Here is a 24,051-nt window from a genome sequence, read left to right as displayed (position 1 = left end):
GGTTCCATTCATGCACCTTTGCAGACTGACAGAAAATGAAGTCAACACACCTTTCCCTTTAGTCCAAACTCCAGTTCCCTAACAGTGCATGTTTTCCATATCTCTTTGCTGGAGCACAGGTGTATTTATTACTGACTGACACATTTTGAAAGATCCACAGGTGGTATAATTATATCACTGGTCACCTGGAAAACCTGCACTGTTAGTGGTCCCTGAGGACTGGAGTTGGGAATCACTGCTTTAGATGTATGGAAATGTGCTTCACTGCAGTGACGAGATACTCAAACAGGCACTGCTTCCTAAGTCTTTGTCTGAATGATCATTGTGAATTTAGGGTAATGACTCTTCAAGATGTAATGAGAAGTGGTTTGAGAATTAGTCATGATTATCTGATACCCACTCAACAATACCTCCACTTCAGGATCTCCTGGCTGTCCTGTAAAATAGTGACTATGAAAGACGCCATATAGTAAAGCACAACAATGTTAAAAACAAAAAAAACTTTCCATATGTTGGTTTAATGTCCATATTAAAACTGCATTACTACAAAATGGATATCTAGTGTTCTAAAAGCAAAGCAACATTGCTATATAGTATTGTTTGTTATTGCTGCTTTGTTTAACAATTGTTAAGTGCGTATTGTCGCTAACCAATAACGATTGTCGAATCTCGATTTGTGTTTCCAACGCACAAAGATTTATTCTCTTAAAGTAGCAAAATATATTCAAGCGAAATAATAATAAGTACAGCCGTTACTTATCGCAGGCGCTCTGGATCCAGTGTACAGTCATTCAGTCCTGATGTCTGGGGACAAGATGTCTGAACACTAGATGAGAAGCTGCTGCTTATATGCACACAGGAATACAGTAAAACAATGAAGATGGTATAGCTTGCTTCTATTGGTCCAGGTTTCAGGAAGGTCCAAGGGGTTGTCAATCATTGGCTAGTTCATCCTAAAGAATCCAAAGGAGGGGGTCATCTCTCCAGGGGGTATGCTCTGCTCTTCCCGCCAAGATTCCTTAGTCTTAAGTAGTTCAGAATTCCCTATCATTCATAACTTGTGTATGCACTCTGCGATTCCTTCGCAGAGTGAACCAAACAGTTGCAAATGTTAAGAGGTTTATTATGATACCACATATGATTCCTTCAACCTGTTCCATATATTTCACTAATGTGCATATAACTTATAATATATAACATAAATACTACTATATTTCGACATAAATGACTATGTGTTGCAACTACCATTAATGTGTACTATTTTACAAGTATGCGTGTTTGTGCGAATGTATGTAAAAGGCTAAATACTGTTGCTGCCACGTGTTGCAGCTGCGTACGCCCTTTTACGCTGTAGCGTGCCCTTGTACGCCGTAGCGTACCGTACGCATCTTTTCAGACAAAGACAACCAAGTTTGCTCGATTTTAATTGAGATGACTTTATCCAATTTGCCGACTTTGACACTATTTGCTATAACCAGTTATGTACCATTGTAGGAAACCTTTATACGGGCACCGTGGATGGAAAGTTGTGGATGATTCGTGGAGAACAATTGAACCTCATAACCCAGATGGGGAAGAATGTGTCCGGGTGTGGTGAGTTCTTGCAGTGTCTTCTCTTGTCACCTCTATCTTTTCTAAACATCAGCATGGGCATCTTTGTTGAAAATATGTAAGTAATGGAAATACATTTATCTCAGTGATGTTAAAATATATGATCTGATTTCCTGAGTAGGTCGGCGGATAACATATTAGGGCTATTATCCACTGGGGTTAAGTCAGGTGCAGTATTTATAACATCAGTGCAAAGCATACAACCACATGTAAATATAAAACCCATTCTATTCTATATGTTCACACCTATTTGCATTTGTACTTGCATTTGCAGCATTGTTTTTGGGAAGCTGCTTTCAATGCATTTAATCTCTATGGAAAGATGTGTACATACACATTAAGGGCTAACATTGCAGCATTGCTGCACTTTGCAGCAAATTAGACTTCGGGAGTAGGGAACCTCTCTGTGTCTTTGTGGCCCATCCCACCACCCAAGACTGAGGCACCAGCGGTGCACTGACCAGTTTGAGTCTGGTTCCCACAATAGCAGGAGCACAATATGCTGTGTGTTTTCCTACGAATAGTGGGAATCAACCCAGGCTGTCTAGCACTGAGAATGGGTGTGTGTGGGGGGGGGGGGGGGGGCTGGCTATGATGCCCGTTTCTATTTATGTACGGAGCTTCTCCCATTCCTTTCAATAGCCTGTGAATTTCTATGGGTGTTTTACATGTAGCGCACACTCTGCGAACCCCCATTGAAATGAATGGGAAAGTTCCACACCACTTGTGTTTGGATGCATGCGCAAATGCATACTAACACATCCAAAGCCTATCAACAGCATGTGAACTGGATATCAAACGATCATTGGACAAATGGGCAATTGTTCGTCCATAGTAGTGTAGGGTTTGCACCCAGGAAATGCAGAATTTATTTATTTTTATTTAAAGGCAAATCTTCATTGATCTCTTATTAACCTGGCATACAGCCTCCATCATGAACCACCTTTCATCATCATTCTCCAGATGTGCACATCATTTTGGAGCATCAGTTAGATGCTTGTGCTGGCAGAGAGCTCATTACAGTGCTCACTTCTCTGCTGCAGTTGTTTTATTTATATAAAGTTACAACATGCGCACATACACACTTCACCCTTGCACACCAGCTTCTGTCTGAGAAAGAGAGCAGCAAAGGTGCGGGGTCTGGATGCTGCAGACACTGTGTAGTGAAAAACACCTTGTGATGTCATAGGAATCTGCTATACTTACCATTAAATAAGTATGCTTACCAGTTCCATCTGATTGCTGCAGAACTGTGACTACATGGGCATCATGGTTCATATATGGTGGTCTTGCCCTGTAATAACTCCCTTTTGGGATAAAGTTCAGACTCCTGAACAGCCTTTTTGAGGGCCTGATGGCTAAGAACCTTTGGTTATTCTTACTCTCTTATCCTCCCAAGACCTCAACCAAATCCTTTGTAAGCTTGCTGCACACGTTCTCGCATGTTAAAGAGAGCATAGGGTAAATATATCAAACTGCGATTGTGGAAAATCACCATTTTTCGTTCATATTGCAGGCTAGATTTAAAATGGAAATTTAATTAAGCTCAAATTTTGCCTTTAATTAAATAGCAGTTTTAAATCCAGCTGGCAATGTCACTGAAAAACTTAGACTTGCCACAATCGCAGTTTGATACATTTACCCCTAGACCTTTGACCTATTTAGACTCCTGATTTGCCCCAATGACCCATGTGCGGAGTGAAGTATTAAGTCTTCTTGCTATCTTCCCACTAGCTTTGTGCCAGTACTTTCTATTTAATGGTACCTTTGTATTACTATTTTCTGGTGGCTAGGACACTGAACTCCGAATTTTACTAGTTCTTTACCCGTCACCCCTCTCCCCTGCTCAGGTAACCCATACCCATCCAATCCGTATAATTCTCTTTATACTAAAAATATAGTCATAAGTTTTTGCAGACTGATTTTCTGCTGTTATGGTTTTTTTTTTTTGGGGGGGGGGGTTCTGGTTCGATTTTCTTTAAGATGTATCAAATAGGTACAAATATCTATCTATAAAAATGCTATTGGCACATTCTGAGGCAGTGATTGCAACAACTAACAACTTAACAGTCAATTTCAAGTACCATCAGTGTTCTTGTAATCTTTCCAGAATACGCCTTCTTTTTATGTGTTTGCTAAAAATCCCTTCCTCCCCCCTAAAAGAAGCAGCACATTTGAAAGGAAGAAGATTGTGGGATGGCAGTCTATGGGGAAGGATTGATTGATCGTCAGATATGTAGATTAGAATTTCAGCCTCGGTTATACAGTCATGAAACAAAAAATCCAATCCTACTTTTTCATTTATATTCTTAGTTTGTGTATATCAGGAAACAATGTCTTTGGAAGCAGACAGTACAGTGACAAGTTGGTGATGCATGCAGTAAAATGATTTGTAAACTTTGAGCACTGAGTACAACTATTTTTTCTCTGCCAGGTACACCTGAATATGAACCAGTCTGTGGGCGTCCACATGGGGTCCGCGTGGACCGTGACGGATATCTAATTGTGGCAGATTCGTATTTTGGATTGTACAGAGTACAGCCGCAGTCTGGAGAGAAACAACTTCTGATTTCCAATGAAGAAGGTAGGGAATATGAAATATTGACAGACAGCGCAAATAGATAGGGCCCTCTATAATCTTCCATTCTTTAGAAAACCCAGTCAGCAAAGCTTTGACTGAAAGGACTGCCTTGTAAGTGGTATTCCCAGAAGTCTCTTCTTTTGATTCAGTGTAAGCACCTACACACCATCTTTTCCTTCTTGATCACATGGCAGCAACTACTGTATATAAGGCTCACAAAAGCTGTTCCAGTTGCAGCACTAGTACTGGAATTATTTCAATGGATTTCAATGCAAATATGTAAATTATTTAAATATTATCATTCTAGTCCTTTTTAGGTGAGAGGCCATTATAAAATCTTCTGTAGCAGACATTACAAATAATTGCATCATTGAGTAAACATAATGTCACTTAATGATGGCTACATCTTATGATAGTATTTTAATCAGTCTGTCTTATAATCCTTGAGAATCTGAAACATTTTGTTTATTTTGTTCACTCTGGTCAGTGTCACCTTAAAGGATAAATATTTGGGGGGCGGTAGATGAGATCAGTAAAATAACAATATTACCAGATTTCCACTGATCCTACAAGCCAGCGGGTCCTGAAGGGTCTATACAGTGTGAGAGCAGACCCCACTGCTGCTTATGCTGAGCATGTCTGAAACTGCTGCAGCGTTGTCAAGGTATTTGACTGTCACAGCAGTTTGAAAAACGCTTCACTCAGAGGATAGAATTTAAGGGTTTTAGTAAAGGTCCACTTACCTGGGTTTGCAGTCTGGTTGAAGGTCAGAGCTTGTTTCCAGTTTTCCCTCAGGGTCTGTGGAATTTGCCCAGGAGCAGAGTCTGACCACTGGCTTTTCGGCTCTTTTTGCAACACCGTGCTACTCAAGGACAGGAAACGTCTGATGTCAAAATGGCTTCCTTCTTCAGTGCTTAAATAATGCACCTTGAGGCACTGTTGTAAATGCTCTATTGCCCAAAGCATGATGCAGAGAGAGAAGAGGAATATTATAGCTCTCTGTACTTTGTATCTGTAAGCATGTGCAGCATATGTCATTAGGGTGTGCACAAACAGATTGTTGTTTTTTGGGGTTTTTTTAATTAAAAAAAATAAAAAATCATCCATCTATTTACACCTCTTCCTCCATCTTTCACATCCATCGTTAACCCTCATCCTCCATCGATAACAATCCACTTTTATTGCCCTCCCTCCATCAATACCGGTGGTAGTAACTAAAACTGCACTTTAAATGCCGACACAAAACCATACCGATTTACCATGACATCGACAAACTGAAAATATGTACTTCCCATCTAACAGACAGGCACTATATCCGACAGCTTCAGTCGCCTCGCCTCCAAATGTAATGTTATAACCGTCTAGTTGCTATCCAATAATGATTGTCCACTTCCAGTGATGTGGTTCCAAAGCACAATGTGATTTAATAGCCAAAAGTAGCAGAATAACAAGTCAGAATAAAATAAGTACAGCCATACTTAGCAGGCGCCCTGGATCCAGTATACAGCATTCAATCCAGAAATCTGTGGTCAAAGAGACTGAATACTGGTCCCAGGACCCCTGCTTATATACAGTTGGTGGTACAGTGAAAACAATACAGATGAGTTGGCTTGCTTCAGGAGGGTCCAGTGCAATGCAGGTCATTGGCCAGTTCAAAAGATCACATCCAAAGGTGGGGGGGTCAGCTCTCCTGGAGATGCTTTCCAATCTTCCCGCCAAGAACTTGTTTAAACTGGTCTATTTGCATTACACAGACAATATCATTCTTAACCATTTATTCCCTACAATCCATATCTAGCATACGCAAGGTGAGATCAATTTGGCGATTGAACCGGACGTCTGCGAATAAATAGGGAATTAGAATGATACCAGACATGATATGTTTCCTGTCATGTGAACCTTAGATCTCATTAACATGTATATAACATTATAATATTTAACCATAATCTCTGCTACTTTCTACTTAAATAACTGTGTTGCAACTACTTTTACATGTGAGCTAATTACAAGTGTAGATGTGCGTGTAAATGCGTGTTTAAGTGTTTGCCACATATTGCGGTTAGTTACGCTCCTCCACGCCGTAGCGTGCTATTCGCATAACTTCAGACAAAAGACAACCACGTTGTTAGATATTAATTGAAGTGACAATATCCAATTATCTGACTTCAACAGTAAAATGCGACTGAAATAAATATGTACAGTGAAAAATGACGTTACTTGGAATGGACACAGTAAAAACTGCGCTTTTAAAGCGGCAATGACTGGCCCCACTGCCTGGATTACATTATACAGGCGGTATGGCCAGCCATTGCCGCTTTAAAAGCGCCGTTTTTACTGTGTCCATATAAATTTTTTCAGTCGCATTTTACATTTGGAGGTAATTGAAGCAGTCTGATCCAGTTATATGGCAAGTACATATTTTCAGCTTGTCGGTAATCAGTATTGTTTTGTAGTTATAAATGTGTCGAAATTTAAAGTGCCGATAAACCCCACCACACCCCATCAATACACCCCTTTCTTCTTCATCATCATTTGCATAGACTTTAATGTTATGACACCTGAATAGAGCAAAGCAGGGGAAATGCAGGTCAGAAAAAAACATTAAAAGCAACACAAAAAACAGCACTGGAAAAAGAGATACTAATCCTGAATAATGAGTTCATGGAATTATAAAATAACAACCTTTATTACAAACATAAAAAACAATATGTACACACACAAATAAAGAATAAGCTAAAATATAAAAATTGAATGCATTAAAAAAATGGATAATAAATAGTATATAGTTTATACTTTCTGTGTCTTAGAGAAGTGGAGACCACTATTTCATCTGTGAGTGATTACCAACAACCCTGATATATGTGCAGGCCGGATAACAGTGGACATCTTTGCTTTATTAGATCAGTGCCCTGGTCATATCTTTTATTGCTGTAATATATGCGCATATATTAGTGGTGTACAATTGATTATCCCTTTATTGAATTCATTCAGTTTTTCTTTTTTTAAACTCTTTATTTGAAGAGGAAACAACTGAAGAAATACAAATATATTTAACTCAAGAATATTAATATACAAGGTGTCTCCTCCATGTTTTATACATTATATCAATGGGGTAGGGGGGAAGAGGGAGGGGGAGAAGGGGAGGCAGGGAGGTAGAAAGGCACAAATTCTATTAACGATATTGCTAATAGGTATACATTGAACATGACTAGGAGGAACTAAACCAAACAATAAAATAGGCAATTAAATAGCAGACAGGTGTTACTCACCAACAGAGCGCCGTACCCAGCCCGGAGGATACGGAGGCGGCCCAAGAACTATATTCCGACTATAGGAGGGGAAGCCGTACTGGATAGGCAACTATGGCTTTCTAGCGAATACCACGGGGCCCACACCTTGTCGAAATTGTGTGATTTATCGTGCAGATACTCTCCATGCTTGCGACATGCCAAATGTAAGACCGTAGTTCCTGCATGGAGGGAGCATTGGGGTCTTTCCATTGCTTTGCTATCAGGGATTTAGCAGCTGCCAAAATTTGGGATATAAGCTTGCTAGAAGGCACGCTCTCATCAGGTATAGGGCTGGAGAGAAGGAATGACCAGGGGTCCTTATTTATCTGTTGTTCTGACACAGAGTTTATAAGTGTAAGGACCATGTTCCAGAAAGGAACTGTACGAGGGCACCATATATGTAGCATTGTGCCTCTCTGGCCACATTCCCGCCAGTAGCTCGGAGTGGCCGTGGGAAACATTTTGGACAGCTTGTCAGGGGTATAGTACCACCTACAATACAATTTGTAGTCCGTTTCCTTAATTAATGTAGAAATTGAGCTCTTGGCAATCGTCTCCCTGATCTCCCTGCAAGAGTCATCTGAAGGAGGTCCCAGGTCATTTTCCCATTCTCGCTCATGCTGGCCTGGCGTGTCAAAAGTATATTCTATGAGCCAATTATAGATCTCTGAGATCATCCCTTTGGTGAGTGGGGAATGTAGACAAACATGCTCAAAATAGGTAAGGGCCTGGAGAGCATCAGGGGGGGGCAAGGACATGGCGAAGTGTCAAACCTGGAAGTATTCAAAGAACAACGGGCGAAAAGGTTCAAACCTGTGGTAAAGCTCCGACGACTTCATTCAGTTTTTATATTTTATCCTATTCTTATTTTTTATTTTGTGTGGGTACATATTGTTTTATATTTGTAATAAATGTTATTTTATAATTCTATGAACTAATTATTCAGGATTAGTATCTTTCCAGTGCTGGTTTTTTTTTTGTTGCTTTTTATGGTTTTCATTGAGCACTCACAGGTTCTCAATATCCGCTGCAGAAACTGATAACTAATTCTCTTATGCATGTAGTTTTCAGTGCTGGGAATAATTTGGGGATTCTGTTTGGTAGAGAAATACATTAGTTTAGGGATGTTTATGCACAAGAAATCTGCTATGACAGATTGCTTTTAGCACCTACATAGAGCCATCAACAGTAAATGCAGGTCAGAAAAAACATCAATTTAGGGATATATTTGTAGACCAGAAATCCTTGCAATATAACTTAATTTTAATATTAGGTCATGTTAAGTTGTTAGATTGGTGATGGGACCTCTTGGTGCTGATCTCATACAGCGTCTAATACTCCTGAGTGTTTGTGGTTTTTGATGAGAATGTTTCTTCCCTTTCACTTCTCCCCCAACATGTTACCCCTCCTTCTGTCTTTTTTTAGTCACTCTTTTGATGCAGTATTATTGCTATGATTTTTAGCGGTCTTTCCTTTGTTATAAAAAGATGAAACTTAGGAGACGACCCACTAAAGGTCCATGCGTTATACAAAGTATGTGATATTTCCCACGATGTTATGATGACTGGTCAGTTTAGAAATCCCTAATGAAAGCATAAAAAACTGTAAACGAGATGTACTTCAAGAAACAATATTAAAACTAATACATTTTTTCATAGTTTGTTTTCACCAGAGCTATTGCCAGCTATTTACCATTTCTTTTTATTGTCTGACAGGAGTGGATGGAATTCCTTTCCGGTTCTTAAACGGACTTGAGTTGTCCCGAAATGGCACAATCTTTTTTACAGACTCCAGCAGTAAATGGGGTAGACTGCATCACAGATATGAGGTAAATTCAACCAGACCCGGACAGACCTGCATGGGTAACTTTGTTGTGCTAGAGTTAGGTGGATTTATATATTATTTAATAGCTTGTTGGGATACTTTGCGACATGTCTTTCATTTAAGTCAATTAAATATTTTTTTTCATGTCAATTTTTTTGAGATATACTGTCCAGATACAACACAGTCAATAGTGTGCTGTGTGGTTAGTTGCATATGACACAATAACTATACATCAGCTAATTAGTGGGTGTAAATTATGTGGTAGAAACTCCATAATTTGCCTGACCTTTGGTTGAAACAGTTGTTTAGTTGTAAAGAAAAGAGCAATTGAAGCCCATTCTTGGTGCTCGCCATCCTGTGTCTTAGGTTTGAGCAATAACTGTTCCTGTCTTAGGTTAGTGGCGCATACATGGGCCTGTGTACTAAACGTGATGCTCACGCTTTTTTTCCGTTCACAGAAGAATGGTAAGATCCATGAACATTGCCTGAGTTCAGAGTTTCATGGTACCGATATACATAGGCACAGTGACTGTATGCTACTAGGCCTTAAGCACAGCCATTGGTACATGCACCACACTGTACCTTTACAGTCAGCCCTCCATTACAAACCCCATTGCTCAGCTACCCCAGTGATTTCTTTACTTAGTGTCTGGTCACACCCTTCACTCCAGCCTACAAGACCTTTCACGTGCCGCTCCCAACTTATGGAATTCCCTACCACGACCCGATCAGACTCTCCCACAGCCTTCAAATATTTAAACTATCTGAAAACGCATCTCTTTATTAGAGCTTACCCTGCTCCACCTATTATACCCACACTAAAGCATCCTCACAGCTGTCTCCATCTCCACCCTGAGCCACACTCCCTCCTCTTGTTTCAGCTGTGCCCTCTTCCACTTAGAATGTAAGTCTCTAATGAGCAGGGTCCTTCATACCCTTTGTATTCATGTCTGCGTTTATTTTGTCTACCATGTATGTTCCAGTTTTATGTATGTATTGTTTTCCCCACTGTCCATTCCTGCTGGGCACTGTGGTACCCTACCAATTAACGATCATAATAATAATCCTGTTCAGCATTTAGCTAAAAAATCATATATAAGCTCCTGGTTTATGAATTTAAAGGAGCTATTTCCTTCAAGCTGACCATAATTAATAGTCATGTACATACTCTTGTACTATGTACCTGCTTGTTCTTAAATATATTATATTAACTTTGTAGCTCACTTCTGTTATATTCTAAGACAGGTTTGCTTACTGTTATACCACACAACTCTACTATGCTCTCTGCATTCGATATGGATGCATCCATAGAGAAGCTTGTGTCCTGTCCCTTGTCAATGAAAATAAACAACTCTGTTGTTGAATTCGCTCAGCAGCTGCCATTTGTAAATGGATATATACAGTATAGGCTGTAGTTGCTGCCCATTTATTGCTTCACTGCACAGTAAATATTCAGCAGCAGCCATTATTTTGCAACTAAAAAAAGTGACTAATTTCACAACTATCACATACTTAAAAGCTGACAATGTAGTGTTCAAAAATTAATTTAAACAAGCCCCATAGTGCAAAATGAGGGATCATATTTTCTATTTCATATGATATAGGTTTACCAGCCTGCCACCTATAGTTTCTGAAGAGATCATTAAATGTTAAATAAACAAATACTGGGGCTTATTTAATAACATACTGTGACTAGATCAAATATAAATAACTTATGATATCAATTTATTTAAAGGAAATAGCGCAGGGCGCTTATTTATGTAGATTGTCAACTTATTTTTAATATTGTGTATATTTTGGTAAGGGAAATCTTTAATTTCTGAGACCAGGGTATAAAATTAGTTTTTTTTCTGTTTAACCTTTCTAAAGCAAATGCCTTTTCTGATGTATATATCTGATACAGTGAGTCTTTGTTTACGAAGCCTTTTGTGTATTGTGATGTGAGGAAATGGCTTGTTTTGAGGTTTGTACTTTTTCTTTGGGCGTGTGTATTTGGCGAATGTCTGAAGTATTCATGCCAGTTAGCCCTTTTGACTTGCTAGTGGGTCTCCTGCCTCTGAAATAAGATGCAGGATATCACAGCAAGGTTTTTAAGAACTTCATAGCTAAGTGTAAATATTATTGGCTTTGTAATGCATGTAAATCCATGTTTGTGTAAATAGGTTATATCCTGATGCTAAAAATAGCCTGTGTCTAAACTGTATAAAAGGCACTAGCTTGTATTGAAAACTTGTTTTTCTGATTTCATCTGACCTGCTCACTGGTGCCTTTAACCAGTGAAGAGCAAATAAACATCTTGCTTCAAAGACCCGCTTGAAAACATCTTCAATATTGCTGTATTCCTGTGACCTGCAGATTAGACCCTACATCTAATCAGTTCTCCGGCTGTTTCTGAGGTGAGAAGAAACCCGGTACTGGATGCTGGTAAGGAGTCCAGTGGTGGCAGCATGTGTAAGCCCCTCCTACTGCGGCAAGAGGACACATTTGGGATAAGGGAACGGCGGCAAAGTAAGCCCAGCCGGTTCCCAGCAACAACAGACAGGGTTGTATAAATGACAATGGCATGTGTTTGGGCACATGCTATTTTGCATATAGAAAATCCTAAATAGTCTACAGATTGCTTTACAATTAAAACAGTAGTAATTTACAGTAATGTCAAAATTCCTTTTTATTACAAAACCATTTACTTTCACTACTTAGTTGAATGTTGCATTCTATGTGTGTGGTTTACAAAAGTGACTTGCCCCTTAATGTATTCTACAGCACTAGGTTTCTGTACTATTCCAGGTATTGGAAACAAATCACAAAGGACGACTAATACGGTACGATCCAGGGAAGAAAGAAGCACAGAGCTTGCTGAATGATCTCTACATGGCTAATGGACTGGCCTTATCACCAGAGGAGGACTATATTTTGATAGCGGAGACTAGCATGTCTAGAATTCTACGGTACGTACTAAACTGGTTGGCCTTATTGCCTCACAGCACTGGGGTTATTGGTTCCATTCCAACCAGAACCCTATCTTTGTGGTGTTTGTATGTTTTCCATATATTTGCATCAGTTTATAGCCCTAATGCATAATAGTCGGTTAATTGACTTCTGACAAAATGGATCCTAATATGTGAGTGAATTTAGGCTGTAAGATCATTTGGGCAGGGACTCATGTGAATGATTTAATATATTATCTATACAGTGCTGTGTAATATGATTGGCGCTATATAAACAAACAATAATAATAATGATGATTATGATATTATTTCCCTGGCTATGCCTTACATTGTTCTTTAGATTACAGGGAGGAAATACACCTGACACCTGGCCTCATACATTGCAGTTAGTACTATAAATCTGGTTTTGCTAGTATTATTTTTTTTTTTTTTTTTTTTAAACTCTTTATTTGTAGAGGAAACAACAGGAACAGTACAGATAATATTTTGGACAAGAAAAATATTAATAATCAAAGTGTTTCCTCTGAGTTTTATACTTTTATATCGGTGGGGGAAAGAGAAGGGAAGGGAGGGTGGGGGGTAGAAAGGCACAAATATTGTCAACAATATAACTAATAAACCAATAGGCACGCAAACTTGGAACATTGCTAGGAAAAGCTAGGGCACACAGTTACAATGACTGCACGAGAGAGGGGTAGCATACAGACATTACTCACCATCCGCGCACCAATTCCAGCCTGGGGGGTCCAGAGGCGGCCCAAGAGCTATGTTCCATCTGCAGGAGGAGGAGCCGTACTGGAAAGGCAGCTACGGCTTTCTAGAAAGTACCACGGGGCCCACACCTTATCAAAGTTATATGATTTATCATGAAGGTAGCACGTTATACTTTCCATGCTTGCGACATGTCCTATGTACGACCGTAACTCCTGCATAGAGGGAGCTCTAGGGTCTTTCCAGTGCTTTGCTATTAGGGATTTAGCGGCTGCCAGAAAATGAGAGATAAGCTTGTTAGAGGGCGCGCTCTCATCAGGTATAGGGCGAGAGAGAAGGAATGACCAGGGATCCTTACTTATCTGTTGTTCTGACACAGAGTTTATGAGTGTAAGAACCATGTTCCAGAAAGGAACTATGCGAGGGCAGGTCCACCATATGTGTAGCATCGTACCTCTCTGGCCACATTCCCGCCAGCAGCTCGGAGTGGCCGTAGGAAACATTCGAGACAACTTATCAGGAGTATAGTACCACCTATAGTACACTTTATAGGCAGTTTCCTTAATTAATGTAGAGATCGAGCTCTTGGCAATCCCCTCCCTGACCTCCTCCCAGCATAAGTCGTCTGGAGGAGGACCCAAGTCATTTTCCCATTCCCGCTCATGTCGGCCTGGAGTATCAAAGGTATAATCTATGAGCCAATTATAGATCTGGGAGATCATCCCCTTAGTGAGAGGTGAATGTAAACACATGTACTCGAAGGAGGTCGGGGCCCGAAGAGCCTCCTGGGGGGGTAGAGACATGGCGAAGTGTCGGACCTGGAAGTACTCAAAAAAGAGCGGACATAACGGTTCAAATTTATGATGAAGTTCAGACATAGAAGCCCAAGTTTGATTAACCACCAAGTCCGAGACCACCCGTAATCCCGCCTTTATCCAGTTTTTAAATTGTTGGGTTGAGTTGCCAGGAGGGAAGTGTGGGTTGCCCCAAAGGGGAGTCAGAGGTGAAATAGGGGAGGACAATTTATATTTGACCCGACATGAGTCCCAGAGGGATAAGCAGAATTTAAGAGATTGGAGAGAGGAAGCTGCTGGTGGCCTATCTATATTAGCCAAACCCCAGAGTGATGCCATGGAGGGGACCCCAACATAGTGGGTCTCCAGGTCCACCCAGGCTATGGACTGATAAGGCGCATAAGTTACCGCCACCTGGGTCAAGTGGGATGCCAAATAATACAATTTAATGTCTGGAAATCCCCTGCCTCCTCGGGCCCTGGGCTTCTTAAGCACTGCTATCGAAATTCTAGGGGGCTTGGCACGCCATATAAACTTTAGAAAGGAGGAATGCAAATCCCTAAACACAGAGTCGGGAACCCTCACTGGAAGAGTCTGGAAAAGATACAGAAGCTTAGGGACCAAGTTCATCTTAATAGCAATAATCCTCCCCAGCCACGATATGATGTAGCTCTTCCAAGTCTCTAAGTCCTGTTTGATTTTTGACAGAAGGGGGGGGAAATTTTCCCGATACAATTTCTCATAGGATGAGGTGATATAAACTCCAAGATATTTGATCTTATTGACCTGCCAGCGTAGTGCAAAATTAGTCTGTAAACTGGACCTAAGGGAAGGGGAAGCATGGAGGAGCATGGCCTCGGATTTAACAAAATTAATTTTATAGCCAGACAGGAGGCCATATTCATCCATAAGTTTATATAGGGCAGGTAAAGACTCCTGAGGATTTGTCAGAGAAAGAAGTATGTCATCCGCGAAGAGAGATACCTTGAATTCCCGCGGTCCCACTGTCACACCTGAGATTGACGTTGACTGTCTGATCATCGCCGCCAAGGGTTCTATCACTAGGGCAAAAATTAAGGGCGAAAGGGGGCAGCCCTGCCTCGTCCCGTTGGAGAGGGAAAGAGGGTCGGAAAGAGACCCATTAACCAGAACCCTAGCTGAGGGAGAGTTATAGAGGGCCGATACCCCGGTCAGGAATTCAGCCGTGAAGCCGTACGCCTTCAAAGCTAGGGTCATAAAATCCCAAGAGATGCGATCGAACGCCTTCTCGGCATCCAGTGAGAGCATCATGGCCGGGAGGCACCTTTGATTGATGATTTGAACAAGGTCAATCGCACGGCGAGTATTATCCCTGGCCTGGCGACCTGGGATGAAACCCACTTGATCATAGTGGATTAGACCCGGAAGGACTCCATTCAGACGGGTAGCCAGGATCTTTGCATATAACTTAATGTCTACATTGAGAAGGGAAATGGGACGGTAGCTTGCACAGTCGCTAGGGTCTTTTCCCTCCTTATGTATAACTACAATACGCGCCTCTAACATTGATTTCGGGAAAGGTTCGCCATGTAAGACAGCATTGAACAGGGAGCGGAGGTGAGGAACCAAGGTCTGGGAAAATCTTTTATAGTAGGCTGCTGAAAAGCCATCAGGTCCTGGGGCCTTGGAGGTCTTTTGGGCCATGATAACTGCCAGTATTTCCTCCGAAGTAATCTCCTCATTTAGTTGTTGGATTAGGCTGCTGGAAAGGGTAGGGAGGTTCGCTTGCCTCAAGAAAGCTGCTATTGTATCCGCAGGAGGGGCTCTCCTGGGATTCTGAGCATCCAGGTTATACAGTGAAGAATAAAATTTCTGAAACTCTCGCCCTATCTGGTCGGGACGGTAAATAGGTAAGCCGGAGGGAGACTTCAGGGCCATGACGTTGTTTTGAGATCTCTGGGCCCTCAGACGGGATGCTAGTATTCTGTCAGCTTTATCTCCCTTTTCGTAGAACGTCTGCCTTAGCCGTTTCAAGGCCGAGGCAGTGGATTCAGAGAGAAGGAGGTTCAGATCAGATCTCACCTTTAGAAGTTTGGTCAATACCTCTTTATTGGGGGAGAGTTTATGCTGTCTCTCCAGAGTCTGGAGTTGAATAGTTAATGACGCACGGTTAGAGGTGGCCAGCTTCTTACGGCGCGAGGCCATGCTGATAAGGTGGCCTCGAACCACTGCCTTATGGGCTTCCCAGAGGGTCATGGGGGAAGTATCAGGAAGGTCATTAAAGAGAAAATACTCATCAAGAAGGGTCCGGAGCTCTAGAATAAGTGACTGATCATGGAGAATGGAGTCATTAATACGCCACGAGGCGGGGCGAGGACGGGGTACTATGTCTGATAGGTCAGCTGATATAGGAGAGTGGTCAGACCAAACCATCGGGTGTATGTGAGCTGCCCTGAGTTTTAAAGACAAATCGTGGCTGAGGAAGACCATGTCTATTCGTGAGTAGGTACCATGAACCGGGGAGTAAAATGTGTAATCTCGGGATGAGGGTTCCCTGAGCCTCCAGGAGTCAAAGAGGAGATGATGGGAAAGAAGGGATACCAAAGCCTTAGATTTACGAGACTCCGAGCTGCTGACGGGGGGGAGCAAAGTGGACGATCTATCTATGGTATCATCTACTACAACATTAAAGTCCCCTGCCATAATCAATTCTCCCTGGCGTACCTGAGAGAGCAAAGAGTCTAGGGCAGCCAGGAATGAACGCTGGTTTTGATTTGGGCCATATACATTAACTAGGGTGCATATAGTATTATTGAGTTTGCCCACTAGGATTAGAAATCGACCTTCAGGGTCAGAATGAGATGTCAAAAGCTCAAAGGTTACGTGGGATGCAATAAGTGTAGCTACTCCTCGCTTTTTTTGTCTGGGGTCACAAGCATGGAAAGCAGAAGGGTACCGTTTAGATTTCAGTTCTGGATGTAAGTGACGGGTAAAATGTGTTTCCTGAAGAAAAACTATATCTGCTCTATGTTGTTTAAGTGTAAGATAGAGTGTTGTACGCTTTTGTGGGCTGTTCAAACCTTTAACGTTCAATGAGAAGATCCTAAGAGCCATCGGGAGGTGAAGACAGGGCCGCCTCGGGTCCCCCAGCGAGGACCGGTTGCACTACAAAAGAAAAAAAGAACAGTCCCAAGTTAACACAAATGCAATAAAGACAAAAAGTATGAAGAAGTGCCTGAGGTAAAAAGGAAAGGAAGGAAAGGTGGAGGAAAAGAGGGAGGAAGGGTAGTGGGCAGGGCCAGCGTGCGAGGGCACACCTGGTCCATGATGCCGGCCAGGGAAGATACGGGGCAGTGCCAGTGGCACAAAAGGGCCGGGCGAGGGCAATATACCCATTATGGGAACGTGGCCAGGGATACGAACACCTACAGGGCCTGGGAAACCAGCCGTGAAGTGTGGACGCCCACATTACCTCCCAGCCAGGGTCATGGAAGCAATATAGCAAGCTAGGTGGAACGGGAATGTCGTGAGGGAAGGAGATCAAATTCACTACTCACAATCAGTGAAGCAGCCAAACATAGATAAGGAAAATGATCCTAGGGCAGTAGATGAGTAGCATATTGAAACAGTTAGAGAACAAAACAATAAAGTAATCACACAGAAAGTTAGTAAGAAAACAGATTAACTCAACATCTGGAGCCAGTGGCCCCTACTTTCTTCTAGTCTACATGAGAGGGACCGAAAACCAGCGATCAGTCATGTAGAGAGAAGGAACATGAAACAGGGTAGTTTCTGAAACAAATAGGAAAACAAGGAAATACAGTGAGCATTTATCAAGGCGGGGGGACAGCAACAGATGGTTTAGCGGTTTTCGTCACAGTCGTCCACTCTTTAGTTGGAAGCTTTCGGGAGGCCGATGTGGATCCCATAGAGCTGGGCTGCGATCCCGAAGCTACCGGATGGGAAAGAGAAGTCGGGGCCGGGAGACCCAGAGTCCCAAGGAGCTGGACCGCTTCCACCATTGAGCGAGCAGAATGAAGCTTGTTCTGATGCCAGACCAGGAGGCGGAAAGGGAAGCCCCATCGATAGCGAATGTTATTGTCCCTGAGAATAGATGTCACCGGCTTCAGTTCACGCCTCTTGAGGAGCGTAAGTGGAGCAATGTCCTGGAAAATTTGCAAGGAGGCATCCTCAAATGAAATTGAGTCAGTCTTACGAGACTCCCGCAGTATCGCTTCCTTAGTAGTATAATAGTGACAACGGAGGATGACATCCCGGGGTTGAGAGGACTCTTGAGAGCGAGGGCGAAGAGCTCTGTGGGCTCTGTCCAGGAGAAGCTGATCCTCTGGGGTAGCAGGAGCTAGGCCAGCAAAGAGTCTTTTAAGATATTGGTCTAGGAGGGATTGATCCACTTCCTCAGGGATACCTCTGATGCGTAGGTTGTTACGCCTGGCCCTGTTCTCTTGATCTTCTTGTTGTTCCTGCATATGAAGCATGTCTTGCTTCAATTGTTGGATGTCAGTCACCGTATCCCTGTGGGAAGAGGCAGCTTCATCCATTTTAGTTTCCAGGAGGTCTGTCCTATTCCCTAGATCCTGGACCTCCGCCCTTAGTGAGCCGATAGCTTTTTGAACTTCTGTTTGAACCGCCTGCAGTATTATTTTTTTTAAACAAACTTTGATTAAGAAATATCTTATTTTTAAATGGCAGCTCATGCTCTATGTTACCCACTTGCACTCAGTGTAGTGTTGAAGTGCATAGATTAGGCAGTGCATCTCCTTCTCTAGCCCTGGTTAGCTGCTTGGGCTGGATGTAAATGACAAGAGTGTCCCGGGAAATTGAGGTTATTTTTACAAAGTCTCCTTGTAGTTGGTGGGACACAGGTGATGTAACCTGGTGGTGCAGTGTATTTAGATGTTTCAATAAATTGGTAACCAAATTTCTATATTGCAAAATACACTCATTATTTACACTCCTTCACCCCATCCCCTGTTTGCTGCCTCTCCTTTCTATCATCCTGCCATATTCTGAGGTAATTTCTATCCCATTTCAATAGTATTATGTTAGTGATGTTGTACTTTGGCCCCTCATGGCAGCAGGCCATGCACCAGCTCACCAAATTACAAGGGGGATCCCAGGATCTCCTCCCCTCCATCCCATATCCCTGGCTGTCTCTCTTCACGCAGGTTCTCATCCACTCATACCAGTCTTATGTTGCAATGCAACATTCCTGGTGTGTCTCCTCTGGATCCTAGTGCCGGGCCACATAATCAGTCACTGGGAGATATGAATAACAACATGAGTTAAATGTATAAGCACTGAAAGCATATCTTCTTATTCTCTACAAGTACATTTATCCATTTTAGTAATGCATTGCTTCCTTGTTCTCTCTCCATAGCTATTGGTTAGCTGGCAGTAAAGCTGGAGTAAAAGAAGTGTTTGTGGACAATTTGCCAGGCTATCCGGATAACATCAGGATCTCTACCACGGGCACATACAGAGTCGGGTTATCAACCACACGTTTTCCTGGATTCTTCCCTCCATTTCTGGATGCCATCGCACCTTACCCTGCACTGAAGAGACTTATTGTTAAGGTATGCAGGCATATTGATTTTACTGTATCTGCGTCACTAGTCTACTCCTGAAATCATAGGCATTTACTTGTGCTTATCACAGTTTGCAAAACTCATTATTGTGAAATACACAGACAATTGCCTGTACTGATGCTAATCAGAAAATACTAAATGAAAATACCTAATCAGTTGTCTGCAAATTGGATTTATGGCGCTACATTTGGCTGTATCCGAACTAGAAAGCAAGTGGTTCTGGGCACGTTGCTCCTGGCTTATCTCTATTGGCCTACAATGTACATTTCGGTTTCCTACCATTGGGGGACACTGCGGTAGATTGGGGTATAGTTGGTGGACTAGGAGTTTAGGCACTTATAAACTTGTAGAATCCACACTCCTCCCCTACTATGCCCCTGCTCTGTCACAGTAAGCTCAGTTTTTGTTAAGTGCCTTAAGAGAGAGAGAGCACTTCTTTATAGGCTCATGCCTATATGCTATTTAGTGATAGTCTTTTGTCATGTTTTTATTTTCCATTCTCCCATTTAGGTGCAGTGCAGGGCCCATGTAAAAGACCCTGGAATGAATAGCCTGTCTACTTCCTTCACTCTGGTCCCTGCGCTGGGGTAAGCAGCCTGTCGGCTCCCCTTACCCCCTACACCACTTCCGGCAATCGCATTTTCCTTCCCCTAGAAAAAAGGAGCAGCGGAGCACCTGTAGCTGGTGGCATTTAGATAAACCTGCATCAGACCTGCCTAGATCGGCAGAATTGGGAGCTGATGTGCCTGGTGGGAGTGAAGCTGTCAAGCTCCTCCTCCCGACCCAACTAACTTGCCAGCATGCCCCTAGATAATGAGCAGTTAGGTGATTGGACTCCATAGGGGGCAATACGCTGACCGGAATAGCAGCTTCAGGTCTGGGCACGATTAATTACCCTGCAGCACTTGGACATCAGCCGACATCCATAATAGAGATAGGCTGTTTGGCTGCACATGGAGGCGGTCCTGGGGGCGGTACTTCCTTCTTCTACATGCCTTGCCAGTCCTCATGGAGGGCAGCTATTTCCTGTACATGCGGTGAGTTTTCTCCTTATATTTCTGTGTTTGACCTAGTTTTTTCACAAGGGACAGAACTTGTTTCATAGTACTGGGTATCAGGGTGCTGGTGTCTTATACTCAGGATTTACTTAGTCACAAATCCTGGTATTCATAGTGAGAATATCTATATATTGTATATACAATTAAAAAAAATATATTTACAGAGTGACCCCTTCATAACATGGCATCATGTCTGAAAAAGGGCACCTCCAAAGGTAAGGGACCCGCTGGAATATCTGTGCGGCATTATACATGTGCAAAGTGTAATGGTAAATTATCTTTTGGACAGTCTGACCCGGATGCCCTGTGTGCAAACTGAGAGCAATGAACACCGTGCGCCTACCCTGGTGTCGACAGCCATGGAGGAACCAGCTTGGGCCATATCACTAGCAACATCCATAGTCGAACTCACTAGGGTGATGTCACGGTCCACAGAGGTATGTGACTCTTCTCCTTCCTTGACTGCACCACAAACACAATCTACGCAGTCTCTGCCTGTAGCTGGTGGAGCTTCCCAGGCTGAGGCAGGATTGCCAGTATTCCTGACTCAATCTGCCCAGGGCTTGACACGCTTGCTTACTGTCTCCCATAGAAGTAAGCGCATTATTCCAGACTCTCTTCAGGCCCCTAATCCGGATTCCAAACACTCGTCAGCTGAAGAGGGGGAGTTGTTTTTAGAATCAGACGGAAAGGATGCACTAGGTGTAGATGAGTCTTCCTCCGCACACAATATGGATAATCTTATACTAGGGTTCAGACACTCATTAGGCTTTGTGGAGCCTGAGGATCCCTCTGCTTTCTCTCTTCAAAAGACCTAAGAAGCAGATTGTTTGTTTTCCCTCATCCCCTCAACTGTTGGACATGGTGTTTGACTCTTGGCAGAAACCTAATAAACAGTTTCAGATGCCGGACAGATTCAGACCTCTCCATTCACTATCGGCAGAGCATTCCGATAATTGGGGAGGGAACCCCTAAGATGGATCCCCCAGTTGCTCATTTGTCCACTTCTTCAGCTATTTTTGCACAGGGCAGGGTCTCTCTGTGGGATCCAACGGACAAGAAATTTGACCTTATTCTCCGCACCACTTACGTAGCGGCAATTATCTTGTTTAGACCCAACATGTCCATAGCCTGGGTTAATAAAGCCATTCAGCTGTGATCAGAACAGTCGGTTAAAGGTCCCCTGGATAATGTACCTAGAGCTGAGCTTCTTACATTAGCAGAACACATCCAGGAGGCTTCAGAGTATGAGGGTCAAGCATCTATGGATGCGGTGTCAATCAACTCTAGGTTCTCGGGCCTCATCATTGCTGCCCGTCGTACCTTGTGGTTACGCTTCTGGGTGGTGGATGTGGACTCCAAGCGTACCTTGGAAGCTTTGCCCTTTGGTATCACGCTGTTCGGGTCTGAATTAGAACGGATTATTCAGGTGGCCACAAGGGGCAAGATTACCTCTCTACTCGTTAGCTCTACTAAACTGAGACAGGCTCGTATTTGAACCTTTCAGGAGAGGTCGTGGAGCTCCTTTCAGAGGCCAGTCATCGGTCTCTAGAGGAGCGCACCATAGAGAATGGGGCTCGACCAGACGTGGAACCCCCAGGACAGGGGAAAAGGCTGCAGCTTGACAGAATCCCACCCCAGGATACTGTGGTGGGGGCTTGTCTACTACGCTTTCAGGAGCAATGGCAGGTTTCTACCACAGACACTTGGGTGCGGGGGATTGTAACACGAGGTTATTTCATCAACGTAGTTCAGTTCCCCGCAAGATGCTTCTTCACCACAGCTCAAACCTCTTGTGCAATCAGGTACAAGGCACTTCAGGATGCCATCAGGGATCTCTTATCATCCAAAGTAATTATTCCGGTCCTGCAGCAGGAAAGAGGAAGGGGTTTTTACTCCAACCTCTTCCAGGTCCCCAAACCGGATAGGTCATTCTGTCCCATACTAAATTTACAGTCCCTAAACAAACAGGTTTGCGTGCTCAGGTTCCGGATGGAATCCCTGCACACGGTAATTGCAAGCATGGAACAGGGAGAGTTCACAGCCTCCATAGACCTCAAGGATGCCTATTTACCTGTACCCATTTGGTAGGGACATCAGTGTCTCCTCCGCTTTGCAGTACAAAAACATCACTCTCAATTCAGGGCTATACCATTCGTCCTGGCCACTGCTCCGAGGATCTTCGCCAAGGTGATGGCAGGATTTTTTGCGATCCCATGGAGTCACTATCATTCCCTATCTGGACGATCTGCAACTGAAGGCACTGTTCGCAGCTCTTCTCTTACACCACATCCAGATTACCATTCACTTTCTAGAGGACCACGGTTGGGCGCTGAAGTCCTCACTCAATCCATTTCAGCAGATTTGGTTTCTGGGTTTCAATTTCAAAACGGTAACCCAGAGGATCTACCTTGCGAAAGGACCTTGTCTTCCGGTTCTGCAGAAGACCAGGACTCTCATGGCTCGACGGGAAGTATCTCTTCTCCATTGCATGAACCTGTTGGGGTCCATGGTGTCAATGTTCGAGGTGGAGCCCTTTGCATAATTCCACTCCAGAGAGGGATTCTTCTAAAATGGTCCAGCTCTCACGAACACTTGGATGAGCAGTTCATCAGACTATCCAGAACAATACGCGCTTATCTCTCTCATGGTGGTTGAACAGACAAAATCTAGAAAAGGGTCAGTCATTTCGCACTTGGACCCTGGTCACCACAGATGGCAGTCTGTAAGGCTGGGACACGTTCGTCGGGTATCAGGTTTCAGGGTCTCACACTATCCATCAATGTCCTGGAACTCAGGGCGGTTCACTGAATGTTACTTCAGGGTCAGAGGTTTCTAACCAGGAAAGCTTTAAAGATGCAGTCAGACAATGTCACGGCAGTGGCTTATCTTAACCACCATGGCAATCCATCCAGGATTATGTCCTGGGCGGATAGTCACATTACAATAATCTCTGCCATTTTCTTACCAGGAGTGGACAATTGGGAAGCAGACTTCCTCAGTCGTCACAAGGTCCATCCTGGGGAGTAGTCCTTCCACAAGGAGGTATTTGCACTCCAGAACCCAGACCTCCTGGCTTGTAGTCTAAATTTTCAGTTTCCTCTTTATTGCTCGAAAACAATGGATCCTTGAGTGGGGTACACGAATGCCATGACTACCCCATGGTGCTTCAGTCTAGCGTATCAGTTTCCTCCATTCCCAATGCTTCCGTGGGTGCTAAAAAAGTTAAAAATAGAATGTGTCCCTGCAATTCTGGTGGCTCCAAATTGGCCATGCATGGTTCTCAGACATTCTGGAAATGGCAGTGGAGTCTGTTTTCTGTCTGCTGGTTCATCCAGACCTTCTCATTCAGGGCCCTCTTCTCTGCCTTTATTTAGATTGGCTGAATTTAACTGCATTGCTGTTGAGACTTTGATTCTCAGGGCAAGAGGGACCTCTAAGAGTGTAGTGAGTACTATGATCAGGTCTGGAAGTTATACATCCTCTGGTGTGAATCTCAGGGGGTTCACACTTCCCGCTTTTGCTTTCCCTGGTTGCTCTTCTTATTGCAGGCAGGTCTGGATAAGGGACTTTGGGTTTTCTTAAAGTGCAGGTGTTAGCACTTTTGGATATATTTTCAGCGCCGGCTGGCGGCTCTACCGGAAGTACA

At 43.2% G+C, this 24,051-nt stretch overlaps 1 protein-coding gene across 5 annotated transcripts in view; it reads left to right on the top strand.

Annotated features, from left to right (window-relative positions):
• The window catches only part of LOC142152637 (adipocyte plasma membrane-associated protein-like), a 47,199-nt gene that overhangs the window by 2,857 nt on the left and 20,291 nt on the right, over nt 1-24,051 (top strand). For 4 of the 5 annotated variants that reach the window (XM_075209457.1, XM_075209459.1, XM_075209458.1 and 1 more), the window contains exons 4-8: nt 1,495-1,593; nt 4,046-4,195; nt 9,198-9,310; nt 12,094-12,254; nt 19,137-19,332. In XM_075209457.1, the coding sequence (XP_075065558.1) occupies nt 1,495-1,593; nt 4,046-4,195; nt 9,198-9,310; nt 12,094-12,254; nt 19,137-19,332 (719 nt within the window). Of the gene's footprint in view, nt 1-1,494; nt 1,594-4,045; nt 4,196-9,197; nt 9,311-12,093; nt 12,255-19,136; nt 19,333-19,854; nt 20,232-24,051 lie in introns of those variants that run through there. The other variant, XM_075209460.1, reaches the window with a different exon arrangement.

Source organism: Mixophyes fleayi, chromosome 4, assembly GCF_038048845.1.
Source record: "Mixophyes fleayi isolate aMixFle1 chromosome 4, aMixFle1.hap1, whole genome shotgun sequence".
Classification (NCBI taxonomy): domain Eukaryota; kingdom Metazoa; phylum Chordata; class Amphibia; order Anura; family Limnodynastidae; genus Mixophyes; species Mixophyes fleayi.
Note: the sequence above shows the minus strand (reverse complement) of the source record. Positions and strands in the feature narration are given on the sequence as shown.